The sequence below is a fragment of the Balaenoptera borealis genome, assembly GCF_965194805.1.
Source record: "Balaenoptera borealis genome assembly, chromosome: 9".
Classification (NCBI taxonomy): domain Eukaryota; kingdom Metazoa; phylum Chordata; class Mammalia; order Artiodactyla; family Balaenopteridae; genus Balaenoptera; species Balaenoptera borealis.
Genome location: NC_138873.1, coordinates 115,718,465 through 115,734,195, shown reverse-complemented (window position 1 = coordinate 115,734,195; position 15,731 = coordinate 115,718,465). Strand labels below are relative to the sequence as shown.

The window sequence follows — 15,731 nt, the reverse complement described above, 5'->3', positions numbered from 1 at the left end:
AATAATGTTGAGAAAAAGTAGCAAAAAATAATTTTTATTCCTTTTTTAAAATATGTATTGGGGATGTGTGTATATATATGATGCATCTAGGAATGAAAGCTGATGGTCCCTGTTCTCATGTAGTTTACGGTAAAGTTGAGAAGAAAAACATTAAATCATTACATTGTTAAAGGTATAATCATGAACTGGTACATGAGTTAAGGAAAAGTCACCAAAGACTGTTCACCTAAGATAATGTACCTAAACTGAATAGGGTGAAGGAAAACAAAGGAAGTTCATTGAAGGGAAGATCTGAAGCAAGTAGAAGAGTTGTCTGGGCAAGGGGACGTGGGGAAATGCTGGGAGTACACCCCACATGGAAAAGCCTGACAGGAGAGAGTGCAGGTAAAGAACCTGAAAGAAAGCCAGTGTGTCTAAATGTGGAAAGAAGTGGGGTCTGGAGAGTGTAGGGCTGTAAATGTGCCAGATGAGGCAGAGAAATAGTAATGGACTGTACATGTACTTCAGGGCTTGTAGACCATGTTAAGGATTTGGATCTCCAGAGAGCAAGGAAAGCCTCTGAAGTGCTTTAGGTAGAGGTGACCTGACCAGATCTCTGTTTTGGAAAGAGCATTCTAATTGCAATATAGAGAATAGATTTGAATGAGGTTGTAGAAGGCATGAGTGGATGTGGGAAAGATGGGAGTTTATAGCAAAGATGATTTGAACTTGGATTGTTATTATGGAGATAGAGACGGGTAGATGGGTTTAAGGCTAGGAAGGAAAAATTCAGTTGGAGTTGGTGACTGCTTGGATATTTGGAATGAGGTGGGAGGGAGGAATGAACAGTGTGAAAAATGTGACTTCTTGATTTTAGGTTGGTTAGATGGTGTTGCCAGTCACCACAGTAGGGAACTTTTTGGTGGTGGGGGGTTGGCATGAGCATCATGAGTTTACTTTTGGATATGTTGAGTTGAGGAGGCTTTGGGGCTCCAAGGAGAGGAGTATTTTAAGAAAGTTTGATGTGCAAGCCTAGGCTATAGATATAAATTTGGGAAGCTTTGCATAAAGATGGTTCAGGGAGAGAGTATAGAGTGAGAATAAGAGAGGGTCTGGAACTGGGCTCTGGGATCTCAGACCTTAAAGAACCTCACCCTTTAATGGCTAGATAGAGAAGTCAGTTTTTTTCTGCGTATTTTCATATATTCATTTATCTAATAATTAAGCACTTACCTGTAAGTACTATGTTAGGTACTGGGTAGACAGGTAAACAAGTTCTAATCCCCTGTGTTCTTAGGCAGGACATGGATAAAGTAAATTGGCAATTTTAGTATAGTGCAGGGTCTTATGAACCCCAAAACAGGGCAAGATAGTGGTAGGGCCTATATGTGTTTTGGGGGGGGAGGGGAAGGGGATCATAGCTATCAGATTCCTCCTGAGGTCTAGGTATCAAAATATGTTAAGAACACTTAATATGGTATGATAAGTACTACAGAGTTCCGGGGAGTGGGGTAAAGGAATGTTTGGGAAGGAGTTTAATGTGCTGTGGAAACACAAAGATAGAATGTCCCCAAAAAAGAGGCAGAGGCAGGTCATGGAAGACAGTGAGGCATAGACTGACATGAAGGAGAGTGAGGTGTGGAGCTGCAGGGGTAAAAATTTCTAGCAGAGGGCTCAGTTTGCACAAGGTCTCAAAGCCAGAAAGCATGAGGCGTTTAAGAACTGAAATTGTCTCCTAACTTTAAAATGAAAGTTGGTTTTGAACAATTGAAATATACTAGATAATCAAGGAAAGATTTAGTTGGAAAAAGTGGATTCATAATATTTTATTAAAAAGATACAGTTCTGCAGTGAAGATTTTCAGGTTCACTCCCTGAAATGTATTTGCAAGGAGACCCTGAAACAGGATCATCACAAAAACTAAAGTTAGCAAGTAATGAACTTCCTTGTTAAACACTTTAAAAAGAATTCCGATCAATTTTAAAAAGTCACATTAGAATAATTATCATTTACAAGTTTGAAAGTCGAAGGGACCCTATAAATATTATAGACTTTTACTTTAAATTTTTAAGTAAATTATTTTAGGGAAGATTGAAGTATAAATACAATTGTAAAATTTTATATTCTGCTGTATTTTCTTCTGAATGCTTTTTCTGTTTAATCATACTAGTGCTTGAAAAAGTATGTTTTGAGTCAAGATGATGATACTATTAGGGAAAAAAGGATTCTGTAACTAAAGGAGTTTGTGAAATTGTGCATTAAACAAAATTGAAAAGATATATCAAGATTTTTCAGAGGCTTTAATGTCATGGTGCTTTTGTGAATCTCCAAAGCAGAGACGTAGTATGTATAATTTATATTAGAACTTCTTTTCCAGAAGTATTCATTCTACCAATAATTTTTGACCATCTACTATGTGCGAGACTCTTTATTATTTTAAATTATCTTTTCAAAGTGTGACAATATGGCTACATATTGTCTCTGTGACACTAATATTATGATAAAAAGTAAGGTAGGTTCCTCTTAATTGGCTTCAGCCTAGAAGAACGAATATCAGCTAATTTTTTAAAAAAATATCATTCACAGTCTTTTGCAGTTAGAGTATAACAGATACTGCAAGATGGAATGAAGTGATTTAATCCCTCACTTCCCCCCAAATCTGTCTTACCATAAGGAATTCATACTAAAATTGCCATTACTAAGTGGACTTTTCTTTTAAGTTGTCATGTGTTTTTTAGGCCATTCTTGGCTATGACATTCTCTCAGACTTTCCTTGTTATTTATTTATTTATTTTTAATTGAGGTGAAATTGACATACAACTTTATTTTAGTTTCAGGTGCACAACATAATGATTTGGTATTTGTATATACTGTGAAATGATCACCATCACACTAGTTAATGTCTGTCACCATATACTTAAAGCATTTTTTTCTCTTGTCATGAGAACTTTTAAGATCTTCTCTCTCAGCAACTTTCAGTTGTGCAATACAGTATTATTACCTATAGTCACCCGTGCTCTTCATGGTGGCTTGAATACTTTATAACTGGGAAGTTTTGTACCTTTTAGCTCCCTTCATCCATGGGAGTGGACGAAATGGGTAAAGGGAGTCAAAAGGTACAAGCTTCCAGTTAGTTTTCTAAAAAGAATCTAAGTGAATTTGATTAGCAATTCTCAAACTTCTTCACCTCAGCACCTCTTCACATTAGTAAAAATTATTGCAGTCCCTTTGTTTTTGTGGATTCTAATCTATTCATATTTCCCATTTAAAAATTAAAACAAATTTTAAAATATTTTTATTCATTTAAATATAATAAACTCATTCCATATAAGTAAAATTTTTTTATAACATAATTATGTTCCTAAACAAACCAAATTTGTGAGAAGAGTGGTATTGTTTTACACTTTTGGGGATGTTTAGCGTCTGGCTTAATAGAAGGCAGATTTTTATATCCACATCTACATTCAGTCTGTTGGAACATCACATGTCATGTGGCCTCTGGAAAACTCGCAGTACACTCATGAGAGAATGAGACTGAAAAAGCAAATAATGTCTTCATATTCTTCACAATTTTTTTTTTTTTAATTTTTTGGCCGCACTGCGTGGCATGCAGGATCTTAGTTCCCCGACCAGGGATCGAACCCGTGTCCCCTGCAGTGGAAGTGCGGAATCTTAACCACTGCACCGCCAGGGAAGTCCCTATTCATAATTTTTACCTGAAAAATCCCTAGGGGTCCCCAGGACACACTTTGAAAACGGCTGAACTAGAATATTTCGGTACTACACTGAGAAATTTTTTGTAACTTGATAACCTAAATATAAAGTGAAAAACTAGTGTACTTTTTTTTTCTAATTTAATTCTCTTTACATTATCATGCAAATATTGTCTGTTTACTAAAGACTTCCAGGATGGATAATAAAAATATAGCATTTTATATCTTGGTTTTGAATGTTAGCATAAATTAAGCAGTACTTTGAAGTTGTTCCAAAAAGTGCTCAAACTTTGTAGTTGGTAGATTTTATAGTCAAAACTTGTTTCATTTAACAGTTGGAATTTGGCCTTTCTCTCTGTGAGGTTTTTGGTATAAATAAATTATAAAATTCAGCATAGAAATCATGTAAGTGTTTTTAGATTTTATAATGAGAACATGAACTATCAAGTTTCTTTAATCCTGAACTATTCTGGAGATTTTTAAAAAATAATACCGAAGATACAAAACGTTTATTATATTTGTAGTTGGATGATTTTTTGTTGTTTGAAGTTTTTGAAAATTGTTAAACTGAAACATACCATTTTAGGTTATAATGCTGTAGGTTTTTTCATTGTTCAGTATATGCACTGACTAGCATCTCTTAATTTATAACTTCCTGTATTTAGGTTACATTAATTCTTTAGCATTTTTCCTCCTCAGTGGGTCAAATCATGGTTGGGTAGCTATTTTATTCTGTGAGTCAAGTGGTTTCACAGAATAAATGTGAACTTTTCCCCCAAGTAAAATGAAATGTTGACTAGCCAGACAAATTACCATATTTTTTAAAGTTTATTTACTGTAAAGAATTGTATCACTTTATTTAGCAAATATTTTATATGTCTTCTACATAATAGGTGAAGTATTACAGACATTTAGCACCTGATCACTTGCTGCAAATATGTCATCGACTGGGACCTCTTCTTGAACAAGAAATTCCACAAAGCGTTCCTGGAGTACAAACTTTATTAGGAGCTGGAAGACAGTCCTTGCTACGCACAAATAAAAGTATGAAAAACTTCTATTCGAATTTAGATGTTTTTTTTCTCACTTTTCGTCTTTGTGTCTTATCTTTGTATCCATTAAAAATGTATGTGTTTAATAGGCTGCAAGCATGTTGTGTGGAAAGGATCTGCTCTGGCGGCGTTGCATTGTGGAAGACCACCAGAGTCACCAATTAACTATGGTAGCCCACCCAGCATTGGTGAGTTGTTTGAGTTCATTACCAAGTTGATATCCTCTTGGTAAAGAGCTTTTGAAAACAAAAATGTTTTTACTTGCTGTGAAGTCAGAGAATTTCATATTATGTACGTTAGCATTCAAAGAGGAAAAAGCTCTCAGATTTTTTTTCTTACGTTAGTAATCTGTAGTGAAGAAGTCATAATAATGTGTAATTATGGATTGTATATATTGTACCTATCTAAGCTAATTAGCTCATTGGTATTTTTACAAAAAATTGTTTACTGAGATGTATATCATTAGGCTGATTTAATGGGCAACTGTTATCATAATACAGATTAGTTGTAGTGGTGGAAAACAAAAGTAGTTTTGTTATTTTTATGAATAGTCATGTATTTTTTTGGCTTTAAAATTTCAAAGGAGGAAAACTGATGCAGATAGGTCTTCCTCTTGAAATGGCCTCTGGATTCATCCCTTTTACCTGTACTGCTAAAAGGCCCTTGTCTTTCCCGAATTACTATAGCATCCTTCAAACTGGTGTTGCTTCAGGTGTCTTCTCCCTCTCTCCCTTTCAGGTCGTCCTGCATTAACACTGTAATGTTAATCTTATTTAATATGTCACTCTTCTGCTCAAGGTGGTATATGAGGTAGCTTGTGCTATTTTAATGGTGTTGCAGTTCCTCTACCACCAAGTCTATACTTCTGACTTTCAGAGACCTTCATGTTTTAATCATAGTCTCCTCTCCTATCCCTACCCTCCTGCCTAGCCAGAAATGTTATTCTCCCTCTTTCTTCCACCTATCCAAATTATACTTATTTCTTCCTTTTCTGGATAATTACAGTCAGTATTACTGTTTTATAATTCATCAGTATTACAGTTTTGTATAACTTTCATTTAATGTTTATATAGAATATCTTTTTCTGTTGTTTTACTTTCAACCCTTTTGTATCCTTTTATTTTCCATATCTTAAAAAATAGCATAGAAGTCATTTTTTAAAAATACAATATGACAAATTTTGTGTTTCATCTGGGACATTTTGTCCTTCATATTACAATTATTGATATATTTGGGTTTAAATCTAACTGTTGCTGGGAAGATGATCTCTTTTTCTCTGGTTGCTTTTAAGATTTTCTATCTCATTGGTTTTCTGCAGTTTGTGCTGTGTCTTCGTGTCAGTTTTTTCTATTATCAAGCTTGAGATTTATTAGGCTTCTTGAATTTAATGTCTTTTGTTGGCATTGGAAAATTGTCAGTCATTATCTTTTAAAATATCATGTCTGCTCCATTCTCTGTTCTCTCCTCTGGGACTCCAGTTAAACAGATGCTAGACTTTCCCACTTTTTCTTCTCTCTTACCCTCTCTTTTACGATTTACATCTTTTTGTCTCTGATGCATTCTGGATAGTTTTCTCTAACCTGTTTTCCAAAGGTATGCTATGTTTGTATGGTGGGTAATCATGGATGATTTTTTTTTTTTTTAAACATACGATTGTCCTGGTTAAATAATGATTTCTGTATAGTCTTACTATAACGAACAACTATTAAAACAACAAAGGATTTGAGACACTAGAGTTTATTTTCACTTGGAACACTATGCTAGGAGGTAGAACAGTTTTCTTGAAAGAAGGGGAAGGTAAATTTAATAGGAGCTTCCCCTCTAGGGAAAAGTTTATCCTCTTTTTGAAAAAATGCAGATCCATATAATAAGGGGAATATGTTCCGTTGTTCTTTCAACACATTGTCAAGCAACCCTGTGGTAGGCAATGAAAGTGCAAAAATGATTGATAGTAAATAACTTCCCTCTTAACATTTGCTATGTGAGTAATTACCCTGTTCCAGTCACTACTCTAACCATTTTCCATTTATTTTCTTTTTTAAAACCTTAAATGGTCTGTAGGTAGGAAATATTCTTACTTTACAGAGAAGGAAATTGAGGCATGAAAAGGTTTGGTGACTTGACCAAGGTTACACATTTAGTGAGTCGTGAAGCCACAGTGACTCGCATTATGCTATGCCTTATTCTCAGTTAGCTAATAGTAACGCTTGGCTACTCAAGAAAGTTGGTATTAGTCACTTTTTGGAAAAAGATACCAAATATTTATAAAGTCAGATAAAAAATTTTAGGCCAGGTCATTAATGGTCAGATCAGTAAATATTGCTGACATGGATATAGGGGATGTAAATATGGCAAAAATATCTTGAGTTTTGTGTCACATCAGAGTGACACAAGTGGTATATTGAGGTAATATATTGAGGTAATAGAATTAATTACCAAGCAGGTAATTGTACCTTTCTGAAAGAGTTTTATTTCATTTTTAAAGTTTACGATAAATTTTCTTCCCATTCAAATTTTCAGGAAGATGTTCTTTATATTTAAAAAAACACTTGTACTAGAATGCCAGTTTTACCTGCTTTCTTTTTTTGTACTCACACATAGTTTTTGACATCTCTAAAGAGAAGCTGGACTAATCGAAAGGACTCTACTTATTAATAGTCATAGTTTAGTGTCGTGTCTCTGATAGTCATAGTTTAGTGTCATGTCTCGTCAGTTCACCTTGGTGACAATCTTGGATGTCCTGTCATTGCTATAAAAGTGTGACTAGATGGTAATGGAAAGAAAAATTCATTAGGCTTTTTGGCAGAATAGTTTGCCTGCATAGTGATACAATGTATCGTTTCAAGTTATCACAGAGTATGAGTCAGAAGATTTTTTTTTTTTTTTAATATGAACGCTCGTATCTTATTTTGTTGATTCCTCTGCCATTTTCTGTCTGGCTACCTCTAAAAATTTTCCTTACTCTTTCCTTGGTCAATGTAGTATTACCAAGGATCAATGTAAATAAGAAAAAAACCTTAGCATTGTAGTTTTTCATAAAATATGGGTTGAAATGTTTAATGTAGATTCAGATATTTAAGTTTTGATACATTTGGGAAACAGGGTTTTGTTTTTTTGTTTAACAAACTTTTAATTTTGAAGTAAGAAATTAGTTGCTGAAAAGTTGCACAAAGAGCTCCTGTATACCCCTTATGCAGTTTTCCCGAATGTTATAGACCTACATTACCTGGTATTGCTTAAAACTACTCCACCAACATTGGTACGTTATTATTAACTAAACGCCAGACCTTATTCATATCTCACCACATTTTTCCACTAATTACCTTTTCTTGTTCCAGGATCCAGTCCAGAATACCATACTGCACTTAGGGTTTGCTCAGTTTTTTAAATTGAACTTTTTGCTGTAACTCAGAAGATCATTTAAGTTCAGGGTGATGGTAAATTGGATTTTCCTTTCTAAGATTTTTTTTTCCAGTAAGGCCTATATATTCTGTTCCAGTCTTTTGAATCTGTTTTCCATTACCATTGCCATGGCCACATGTTGGGCCTTGGTACTTTTTGCCTGGAGCTCTACATCATTCATTCACTTACCAAGTAAATATTGAGTCCCTACATTATATCTGATACTGGGTTAGATCTGGAGTTGCAGGATAAAGAAGAACATGGCCTCTGCTTCCCTAGAACTTACAGGTTACCTGATCTCCTGCCTCCAGTCTTGTTTCTCTACCCTAGGATTTCGCTCTAAACCAGGGTTTCTTAACCTCAGCACTGTGTACATTTTGGGCCACATAATTCTTTTTTGTAATCAGCTGTCTTGTGCATTGTAGGATGTTTATCAGCATCCCTGCCTGTATCCATTAAACGCTAGTAGCAATTCCTTTCCTGAAATTGTGACAACCAAAAATGCCTCCACACATTCCCAAATGCCCCTGGGGTAAAATTGCCTCCAGTTGAGAACCACTGCTCTGAACTTTCTAAAATGCAAATGTGATCATGTCATGCCTCCTTTTCCCCAGTGATTTTGAGTAGTCTCGACTCTGTAATGTGGCTCACAAAACTGACCTTTTCCCACCTTTTCCTCACCTATACTTTGTGCTATAGCTTTGTATAACTATTGGGCAGTTCTTAAAATCAGCCATTTCTCTTGATCCCTTTCTCTCTGCAGTGTCCCTCATTCTATGAACATTTATCTATTCATCCTTTAAAACCTAAATGTAGCCAGGTAGGATTAAGTGCTTATACAAATCTCTACTGTAGCTTTTATCACATAGTCATGGCTGTTTATTTACTTTTTTTTTTTTTCCTACTATACTGTTAGGTTCTGGAGGTTGGAAATTATGTTTTAGTGCTCTGTATACACCCAACTCCTCAGCATTAGTAAGTATTAAATAAAGAGGCAATAGGTAATTGATGTAATTGGTGAACTGCAGTGGGACAAGAAAAGTTCAGAAGTGGTAGGGGGTAAAAAACAGAATAGGTGGTTGGAAGAAGAGAGACTTGGCCCAAGGATAGCTTTGAGGTAAGCAAAACCCCCAGACACTGATTTTTAGTAAATCAAGGTTTATTAGTGAACTGGGTTATCGATTCATTACACTTGGAATATTAAAACCCATACCTGTATAATTTCAAAACCAACTCTTGAGTTTATCTCAGTGCTTTCTTATCCTGTTTTATTTTGTTACCTGCTTATAAATCCTGACTACTTTGTACCTCCTATTATTTGATGTAAATTGTGAAAATTGAACTGAAATTCAGTCTCAGGGCAGGAGAACCAAAGTGGTTGGCTCCTTTCCAGCCCTTTACAACCTCCTTTAATAATGTTTTCGAAAGCAAAAAAACCAAAAGATACTACTAGTCCGTTGTTATCACTAGTTTCTAACAATTTTCTATAGAAGATATGTGAATGTGTACTTGGCATGGCCACGTTTATTTTCAAAGGTACTAACAAATCTCTGGTACTGTCCCTTCTTACCTCCTTACCCATATTATGCCTGTTTTCAGATATAGTTTATTCTGTATTTATTTGCCTATGATAAACAACCCTACTTCGATAGTAAGTGACATGGTGGGGGGAGAAAATAGGAAAGGAGATACTTAGATACATTAAGTCTGTTTTTAAAGGTGAATGTGGAGATTCATTTAATGCATGTTTATCTTGTGGAAAAGATTGTATTAAATTAAAGCAATCATTTGCTAATTGCCTTGTTTGCACTTTTCTTAGGTTTACCATGTTAGCAAAGTAAACTTTTTATCTCTAGATTTTCCAGTTTTCATCTTTTATGTTGTTTTGCCTAGGTACTTCCATATGTTTGTTATTTTACTTGTTGCTTCTGCAGCTCGGTTGCAGTCTTGGTGAGTGGAAATAAGGAGTATTAGGGAACCTGCTTCTTAAAAATGTATGTGTGGAAGGAAACAGCTTTGCCTTGAAAAACAGCTTTACTACACAAACATCCAATTAATGCTAAAAAGCCTATACAGTAGTTCCCCTTTATCCATGGTGGATATGTTCTAAACCCTCCAGTGGTTACATGGAACCACAGATAGTACCCATCCCTATATATACTATGTTTTTTACTATACATACATACCTGATAAAGTTTAATTTATAAATTAGGCACAGTAAGAGATTAGCAACAATAACTAATAATAAAACAGAACAGTTACAACAATATACAGTTGACCCTTGAGCAGTGCAGGGGTTAGGGGCTCTGGCTTCTCCATCCCCTGCAATTACGTAGTACTATAGTAAATATTTATTGAAAAAATCCTAATATAAGTGAATCCGTGTTGTTCGGTGGTCACCTATAATGTAATGAAAGTTTTGTGAATGTGGTCTCTCTTTCTCAAAGTATCTTATTGTACCAATTTAATGCCTTTTTTTTTAACCTCAACCAAGCACTTATCACACAGTGTGGCTATAATTTTTGTGGTTTGAAGTGCAACAGCAAAACTAGCACAAATTTCTTTTTCCTTCTTCACAATTTCACGGATAGAATATTGTTACTGTAGATTTTAGCAACCTCAGCATAGGATTTTTTCTTTCTTTTTTTTTTTTGCCCACGCCACTTGGGTTTGCAGGATCTTAGCTCCCCCTGATGAACCCAGGCCCCGGCAGTGAGAGCACCAAGTCCTAACCACTGGACTGCCAGGGAATTCCCGGGATTTTTTTTTTTTTTTTCTTTCCTTACTCACTTGAGAATTTTCACCTTTTCACTTAAAGGAAGCACTTTACAGCTTCTCTTTGGCTTATCCGAATTGCCTGCATTACTACTCTTGCGCTTTAAGCCATTATTAGTAAAATAAGGGTTACTTGAACATAAGCACTGCAATACCAGGGACAGTCAATCTGATAGCCCACACGATCTGATAACTCAAATGGTTACTAAGTGACTAAATGGCCAGGATATACTGGGTAAAGGGATGATTACATCCTGGGTAGCATGGACCTGGAGGGGGAAAATTTTTTCATCATGCTACTCAAAGTGGTGTGCAATTTAAAACTTAGGAATTGTTTATTTCAGGAATTTTCCATTTAATATTTTCGGACTGTGATTGACTACAGGTAACTAAAACCATGGAAAGAGAAACCGTGAATAAGGGGGGACTACTGTACATTAAAAGGCGTTTTAAAGCTTGTCCACATTTCTGGTTTTCTCTGCAGAAAGTAGTTTGAACAAAGGCAGCAAATATTCACTTAAAATTAGGTATAAATCTTGACTCTGCTCAAGATGTGTGGCCTTAGGCAAATTGTTTAACTTTTCAGCCTCTCAACCTTCTCATCTGTAAAACGGGGATAATATCTACCATATCCAGTTATTTGGAGGCTTAAATGAGTTAGCAAAGTGAGGCACAAAGCAGGTAACAATAAATGTTACTTTCTTTCTGTAATTATCATTTAGCAAAATGAATTATTTTGCTCATAAATCTTGAGTACATTTTTAAAGAGAAGGTTCTTTTCCCTTCTCATTTTCACTGTTATATTTTGCCATATTTCCAATATTGTATTTGACTTACCCTGCAACTGCTGATTTCTTAACATATCTGGCACTGGGCTAGGATCTGGAGTTGTAGGGTTAATTTTTTACTTATGTGACTATATTTCTTACAAAACAATTAGAAAGATTGTTTTATGTTATTATAAACCTTTGAGCTTCAGCATATAATGTCTAATTTAATATTTGGCATATAATTCAGTAAATCATAGGATTCTAATAATCTGTGGTCTCTTTCCTGTTCATTTATTCTTTCCCTAATATTCTCTGTTCAGTCTTGTTCCTTTTCCTGCCTTCTGTACGATCCATACGTTAATCCTTAGTTAGGTGTTCTACTCATCACTTATTTGAATATATTTATTTCGATCTGTTTTTTCTCAGTAATCATTTTTTCTTCCAGAACTCATTTTCTTCTGTGATTTTAGTCTTCTGCTTTTCTAGTTCTATAGTTTTATAATTTGTGTTGTTCTTTAACAATTTCTGACTTAGCTATATATGTATATATACTTTTTGCGGGGGTGGGGGTGGGAGGGGGGTCTTGGTTTTTGTTTTTTAATCTGTCCCCTGGATGATACTCATTTATTTACATTTGTTTTCCTGACTACTTTTAGGGTCTGGAAGGTAGAGGTTATGTTTTATTGTTCTTTATAGACCCAGCTCATCAGCATTAGTAAATATTAAATGAAGAAGCAGGATATAATTGCTGTAATTGATGAACTGGGGTGGAACAAGATAAGTTAATGATACTCAGGTTTTCACTTGTCACAGGTTTTTGTTTTGTTAACTCTCTTCTCCCTACCCCCTCCCCAGCCCACCTCTTCTTTTCTTTGCTTCCTAAGAACAGGTAGCTGTGAGAGACTACTAAAATGTATTTGCATTTTTGGTTTTTAAGGGAAATAAAGCTAATGTTTATTATGCCAAAATACCAAATATATAAAATAGACATTATTATTTACATTTTTTTCTTTTGCTTAAATTTCTTTTCAAATTATGATTGACCAAAAAAGGGGAAGGCACTTTGAAGAATGACAGTTTCCTTGGGTGAGTTTAAATTGTTGCTCTTGTAGCTGTGTTTTCTTTTCTTTTGTAAATCATAAGATGAAATTTGTTTTTAGGTTATAGATGTGACGAGAGGTCTTCTCCCCCCAACCCCCCACCCCGCCCCCCCTGTGATGTGTCTGGCAAGTAATTTCAGTAGTAATTAGGAAGCACTGGCCATTGCCTTTTTTAGTTTGCATCATATATTTTTCCAGATTGATTATTGGGTTTGATGTTAAATTTCACAGCTCTGTAAGTGAAGCAAGTTATTATATTTTCTTCATAAAGTCTCTGTTTATTTTGAATTTCTTCAGGGAACCTTTGAAGTTAAGGATTAAACATCTTCCTAGACATCTTGAAAACTGGGAAGTCCATGATTAGGCTGAGTAGATATTTACATAAACAGCAGCAATTTGTTCAGCTCCTTAAGGGAGATGTAGGGGGAAAAATGATCTCCCACAAAAGTCTTAAAAATAAAAGAAAAACTGTTCAGTAAAATTTGCTTTTATAACATCTGAAGATTTGACTGTTTAAGGACAGTCAGTATAGATGTTAGCACATAGTACCTTTGAGTTTACAAAACGTTTTGTTTTATTTGCTTTTCATAGTTAACTCTGCAAGATATCCCTACTTTATTAATGAGAAAACTGAAACTTAAGAGAGGTAGTAACTAACTGAGTTATTTCCCTGGTTATTTTGTTTCTCATCTTCTTATGCATTTAACTTTATATCACATTTATATAGCACCTTTTTACCTGTTCTGTGAAATTCTTTATCCATTAGTGTTGTTACCACCTGTGTCTGTTTGTTGATTTGGGATAGGAGCCTTTTGAATTATGCCCCAGTATAAGAACTCTAGAAACAGTAAAACATGGTGTGTTCTCTCAAGTTTATATCTTGCCAGATAAATACTTACATTTGAGAGAAAATAGTTCCTTGAGAAAACCTTTGTAATCTTGTTGGCGCACTGATTTAAGTTTTTCTAAAATGAAATTTTGTTTTTGGAACCCTCTGATTTCTTTTGTAAAATCAGCTTTTGCTTTTAGTTATATACCTTCTGATCTGTTCTCTTTGTAGTCAAGAGATAAAACTGCAGTTATCCCAAAGCAAGTCTTTTACTATATTACTCCCACTTCTTTCTCCCTAAAAAACTTCAACTTATTGTCCTTGGGAAAGAGCCCAAAATGCCTGGCATAGCTTAGAAAGCACTTTGCAGTCCGCCTTGGACCTTCTTGGTCTCTCCCTTTGACGCTTGCCCCTTTGTGCTCCGTGTGCTTGTCACACCTGACTTCTTTATGTAGCTTGAGTGTCATGCTCTCTGCAGCTTCAGACCACTGCACATGCTCTTCCCTCCACCTAGGCAGAATATTCTCGCCTCCCACCAACATTCTCTGGCTGTTCATTTTTCAGGTCTTAGTTTAAATGTCAGTGTTTTAGCGAAGTCAACCCTGACTCCCTGATATCCTCCTGCCCTATATGTTTAGGACCCTCTGCTGTATATTTCAAGATTTCCCTGTACCTTCTATTTGATGACACTTATCATTGTTATAAGTCCTTGTTTCATGTCTTTCTTCCCTGCTAAACTGCAATCTCCAGGACGGTAAGTTCTGTCTTTTCTTTTTCTGTTACATCCTTTAGCTCATACTTGGCCCATATAGGTGCTCTATAAATGTTTGTTGACTCAAAATTGAGTGATTAAAATGTTTGGGGAAAAAAAACAAAACTAACTTTTTATAAAAAATGAATTTTTATTGAAATAACTATTAAAATATTTTAAAATATTTAAAACTGAAAATATTATACCATTGTAGTATTTTCTGTATCATCACACTAGTTTCCAGGAAAGAAATGAGGAGGAAGAATAATACAAATCACGCAATTGTAAAATTCTAGTAAATTACCATCCTAGTAATTGTAATGTCTGGTTTTTTGTTTGGTTTGGTTTTTTAGTGCTTATTTTGGTATTTGGTTTATGATATTTTTTGCTTAACTCTTGAAATCATTTTTTCACTTTCTGTATTTTATTTCAGTTAGTATTTGAGTTCTCCTTTTCAGACATTATTCTTATTTGTGATATCCGCTAAATCTTAAGAAACACGGTGTCTTTCAAATGGGAGTTACAGCTAAACATTGAATTGAATATGTAGAGATTTGGAGGGCAGCTACTGTGCATACTAATTATTTTAGATACAGTTGTAAAATAAGGAGAGAGGCTGTCTTGGACGTTATGTCACCTAGGTAATTATTTCCCTTTACTCTTGCATTCTCTCTTGCCTCCCCCCTCCCCCCTTTTTTTTGTGGACAGAAAAGCTAATTACAGGATTTTCCTTCAAATGTTGCAACCCCTTGTACTTTAAAGTTGGGACTTTTGTTCATTATAGTTACTGTTATAGCATTTTATTTGTCTTGTTCATATGATGGTTCCTTACTAGTTACTGGTGTAGTATGATAAAGAGAGGAGATGGTGCTGTAGAAATAAACCAACCTGTGTTGAATTATTTCCCAGATTATCTCTGGCCCTCAACTTATGAATATTTGGTTATAATTTCCTACTAATATCTATATTAGTAACCCCAGAAGAATTATTGTGTCGAGCTTTTCAGTTGTGGCTCTAAAGAGAATTAAATGTTAGAAGTTCCTCCTTATATGATTCCTTCCCAAATAAAATTGAACCTAAACTACCTTTGACATCTTTTACTTTAAAAACTTAATGGGAGAGATTTTAGAAACAAAACTTATAAACAAAATTGATGGCCCTTTGTATTTTATGGCTTTCGAATCAGACTAGATGTGAATTCTTTGTAGCATGTCATTCAGTCCATTGTCAAATAGGCAATGGTTATTCTCTGTAGTGTAGTATACATTCAAATACTTTAATATACTTAGTCTTTAGCGTTTCTTTTTTTATGATTAAATGAATTTAAATTCCTTGTATCTTTATCCCTGGACCTGTTTTT

General features: G+C 34.8%; 1 protein-coding gene across 5 annotated transcripts in view; it reads left to right on the top strand.

The window, feature by feature from the left end:
* Positions 1 to 15,731, top strand: part of PHIP (PHIP subunit of CUL4-Ring ligase complex) — a 125,522-nt gene that overhangs the window by 10,033 nt on the left and 99,758 nt on the right. For 4 of the 5 annotated variants that reach the window (XM_082404958.1, XM_082404959.1, XM_082404957.1 and 1 more), the window contains exons 5-6: positions 4,586 to 4,736; positions 4,834 to 4,932. In XM_082404958.1, coding sequence (XP_082261084.1) covers positions 4,586 to 4,736; positions 4,834 to 4,932 — 250 coding nt within the window. Of the gene's footprint in view, positions 1 to 4,585; positions 4,737 to 4,833; positions 4,933 to 12,743; positions 12,778 to 15,731 lie in introns of those variants that run through there. The other variant, XM_082404960.1, reaches the window with a different exon arrangement.